The following is a 3,627-nucleotide window of genomic DNA, read 5'->3' on the forward strand; positions in this document are numbered from 1 at the left end:
CTAAGAGTAGACCAGGATTTTCAAGCCTATGTTGCCTCTTAGACCTCACATAAAGTCAGGGGTCAAGGTAAGAAACTTCTAATGTGTATGTCCCTAGCATCAGTGATGCACAAGCCCTGGACTAATGAAGCACTGCTGTTGATCTTACGGGTTTTTTTCAGTCTTACAGAATAAACTTATGTAACTTGGGGGTTGTTTTATCCCACTCTGAATGCCACAAACATTGTTTCCATTTGCAACAGGCCTTCACTTCTGACTATTTTTTGCCATTTAGACAGTAAAACAGCAAAGTATTCCTTCAAGATCTAACAGCTCTGTATGCCAAGTTCTACACGATGACAGTAGTTTTGATGCGGTTGCATGAAACATGAAACAGCTGCACTTCTAGAAGGTACTTTTCCCAAACTTTGTATGGGTAATGGGATTTTCACTGTCGGTGGGAGATAGAGTCCCTTCTTGTAACTCCCTTTTGACTTACCATCGTAGCGACTTCTCAGCACTTTGCCACAGCCACAGTCCAGCAGAAATGAGAGGGAGAGCTCCTTACCTTGGTAGGATTTGTAGCAATCCAGAAGACAGCCACAGCACTTTCCTACAGTGGGTTCAGCTCCTGCCAAAGTGGAAATTACTGTCTTTTCCTGCACCTTGGTTGTTTATGTTCCCAAGAAAAGGCTGGGTTGACTCTGCTGAAGCCAGTAATATCTTGATTATTGACCTGAATGGTAGCAGATACAGATAATGAAAGGAAGAAGAGGGAGAAAAAGAAAGCAAGGAAGCAAACAGCAAGCAAGCAAGGGCACAAAGAACTGGGGAAGGTGCAAACCTGCATTCAGGTGTCTCCAGCCAGCCAGGAGCAGTGGGGTGGGGTGACTCAGGTGGGGAGCAGAGTCTTTACTTATCTGAGATAGCTGTGGTGTTCCAGATCAGCCTAAGGTCTCCTAACATTTGACGAATGTGCTCATGCATTTATTTACAGTTCCTTCATTCCAGCACACACCTCCTAATCTTGTTTGCCTTGGTGACACAGCAGACTTGATTTTCCTATCATCTCAGAAAGTTCTAAGTTTTCAACAGAGGAAGAGCCCAGACCTGAATATTTTGTCAATATAGAACCTTCTACAAAAAGACTGTTAGAGAGCAATCCTTATTATCTAAATTTTTATTAATCACTGTAATTGATTACTGAGCAATTTTATGTTTTTACATTCTCTTCATAGTTGCTGTGATACACCTGTCCATGCAGAAAGTACTATTAAATTGCTAACTTAAAATTTCCTAGCTGAAATCAGACCAACAAACAACACTGCATTCAGTTCCAACTGTTAGACTTCTTATGTCTCAAAAAAGGCTCAACTGGGCTCATCATAACCATGTGCTGGTTGTCTACACTGAGCTGTATCAAGCCATCCAAAGTCAGACTTGCATGGTGGCAAACTTGTACCTAATAGATCATTTAACACTATGGACTGTTTGGAGCTCCATATCTTATGGCTGATATTATGTTTTTATTAAACATATGAGAGAAACCCCTAGTACAGTTTTGGGTTTGCAGGAAGAAAGAGTCAATGTTTTATTTTAATTTTTTCTAAAAAATGGTTAATTTCTTGTGGTCCTTAGCAGAAAGTCTTTCATTCTAAAGAAGCTGATTAAGAGTTAGGCAAGACTGAAAAGAAAAATCTCTGTGTGCAGGTTGTCTCCGGTTTTTTGAGTGTGCTTGAAGGCCCACAGAAGGGGGCTGTTCATCAGCAGGTTCTCAGATCTCAGTATTGACCTTTTTTTTAAAGAGATTCTGTTTTGCCTGATTAATGCCAGCTGATCTAAAACTAGCTAGGCCCGTGTGTTGTATTTGGCTTGGGAAGTGTACACTATTTTGATTAAAAAATTGGATAGTAAGCTACCTGAGATACATAGAAATCCTGTTCTAAACAGGGCTCTCTTGCCAGTTTAAGAACATGAGAACACAAAAATGAGCAAAAATGAGTGTATTACTACTGAGGACATACAGATGTCATATAAGTTCTTACTACAAAACATCTCCATTTAAGCTGAAGAACTAAACATATATTCTAGACTGCTAAAATCTGTAAGGCTCCCAAGATCATGGGAAAAGCTGTAGTATAAAAGCAGTTGCCCTTATAGGCAGAGAGAAATCCCACCTTTTCAGTAAAGTGAGAACCAGCAGCTGTAGCGCCAGTTAGTGGAAGATGTTTGATGGTCAGACATATTTTTGATGTGTATTTACGATCTTTTAATTTCTAGAGTCTTCACTGAAAGTTTGAAAACACTGGAGCTTTCTTTTGCTGTACTGGTTAGATCCAAACACTGACTGTAGGAACAAAGATTTCAGGTAGAAGGTGTATTACAGGATCCCATTCAAGGTTCAAAATGAAAGGGTCAAACTGTTAAAAGAGGAGCTTTAGAGGTATTACAGAATTATCAAGGAGGGAAGAGACCTGCAAGATCATCATGGGATGAAAGATCATCCTACACCTACACACCTACACATCCAGCACCTCAGTCTACAGTCTCTCTTACAAGAGAGTTAAGAAATTAGGTTGTTTCACTACAATGAGCAAGCTAAAAAAAAGAGCTGACTTTACTCATCATCCAAGCAAATTTCCAGTGGAAAAAAAAAAAGAAAAATTTTTTTCTCAGTAGTGAGCACTCTTCTTACAATAGTGGGTTTTGGATTTTGTTTGAGTCTTAATCAAAGCAAATGGCTTGTGCGTCATTATTTATCACACTTGCAGTAGGCACAGACCCATTGGATAGTTTTCTGTCACTCAGATCTGCTTCACCCCCTCTTGAGTCTGGCCCCAGCCCTCACTCTGGCCCTGGCAGTGACAATGTGGTTGCTGAGTGCTTTCTTCCTGACAGCTGTTTAGTTTTGTATGTGCTCTGCTTATCCTGTTGCCTGCTCATCCTGCTGCCTGCACCTCTGCCAGTGGCCAAGTGGATGGTCTCTTGTCTCAGCTTCGTGCCTCTAATTTTTCTCTTCCTTTGCCACAGGTGGTTCTGCACAAGACTTGCAACAAACCCCCATGTTCGTCACCAAGTCAGAAGGGAAAATGGTGCTAATAAACTGCCACATCTCCGACCCTGATCTTAGCAATATTTTCATTCATTGGTCCCAGAAGAAGGCCAGTGCAGCTCCCAAGCATATTGCATACTTGTCCTCTTGGCTTTTCCTTAAAAAACAGTCTGATGAGGGGTGGTTTACTATTGAGAAGGACCCCAGCAAACCTGTCTGCACCCTGACAGTGAGCAAAGTAACTCTGCAGGACTCCACCACCTACTACTGTCCTAAGTGGGATGCACTGCAGTAGAAAGCTGTAGGGAGCCTGCACAAAGACATGCTCTGCTTTCCAAACCAGAACCTGCAGTGTTTGACAACACATAGGAACACCCTCACCCTACCTTTCCCACCAGCCTTGAATCAGGTCATGCAGGCAGACAGACACCAAGGATGCTGCTGAGCTCTGCAGTCACTACAGCCACGACCAGCAGAGCTGTTATTTCACCTTACCAACAAAAAGGGCATTTTGATTGGTCTGGATGTATTGTCTCTGAGTGGATTTAAAAGATGGCAGGGAGGGCTACCTAAAAGCAGGACAAACCTTTCTATTC

The 3,627-nt window shown here is 41.9% G+C and overlaps 1 gene segment (V, D, J or C); it reads left to right on the plus strand.

Moving 5' to 3' along the window:
• Nucleotides 1–3,009: 3,009 nt before the first annotated feature.
• LOC103811127 lies at nt 3,010–3,326 on the plus strand (the record flags this gene model as incomplete). The annotated part of the segment is given in 1 exon segment: nt 3,010–3,326. A coding segment is annotated over 1 exon segment (317 nt), but the record flags the coding sequence as incomplete, so codon positions are not given.
• Between the last annotated feature and the right edge of the window lie 301 nt (nt 3,327–3,627).

The sequence above is a fragment of the Acanthisitta chloris genome, unplaced genomic scaffold, assembly GCF_000695815.1.
Source record: "Acanthisitta chloris isolate BGI_N310 unplaced genomic scaffold, ASM69581v1 scaffold26651, whole genome shotgun sequence".
Taxonomy (NCBI): domain Eukaryota; kingdom Metazoa; phylum Chordata; class Aves; order Passeriformes; family Acanthisittidae; genus Acanthisitta; species Acanthisitta chloris.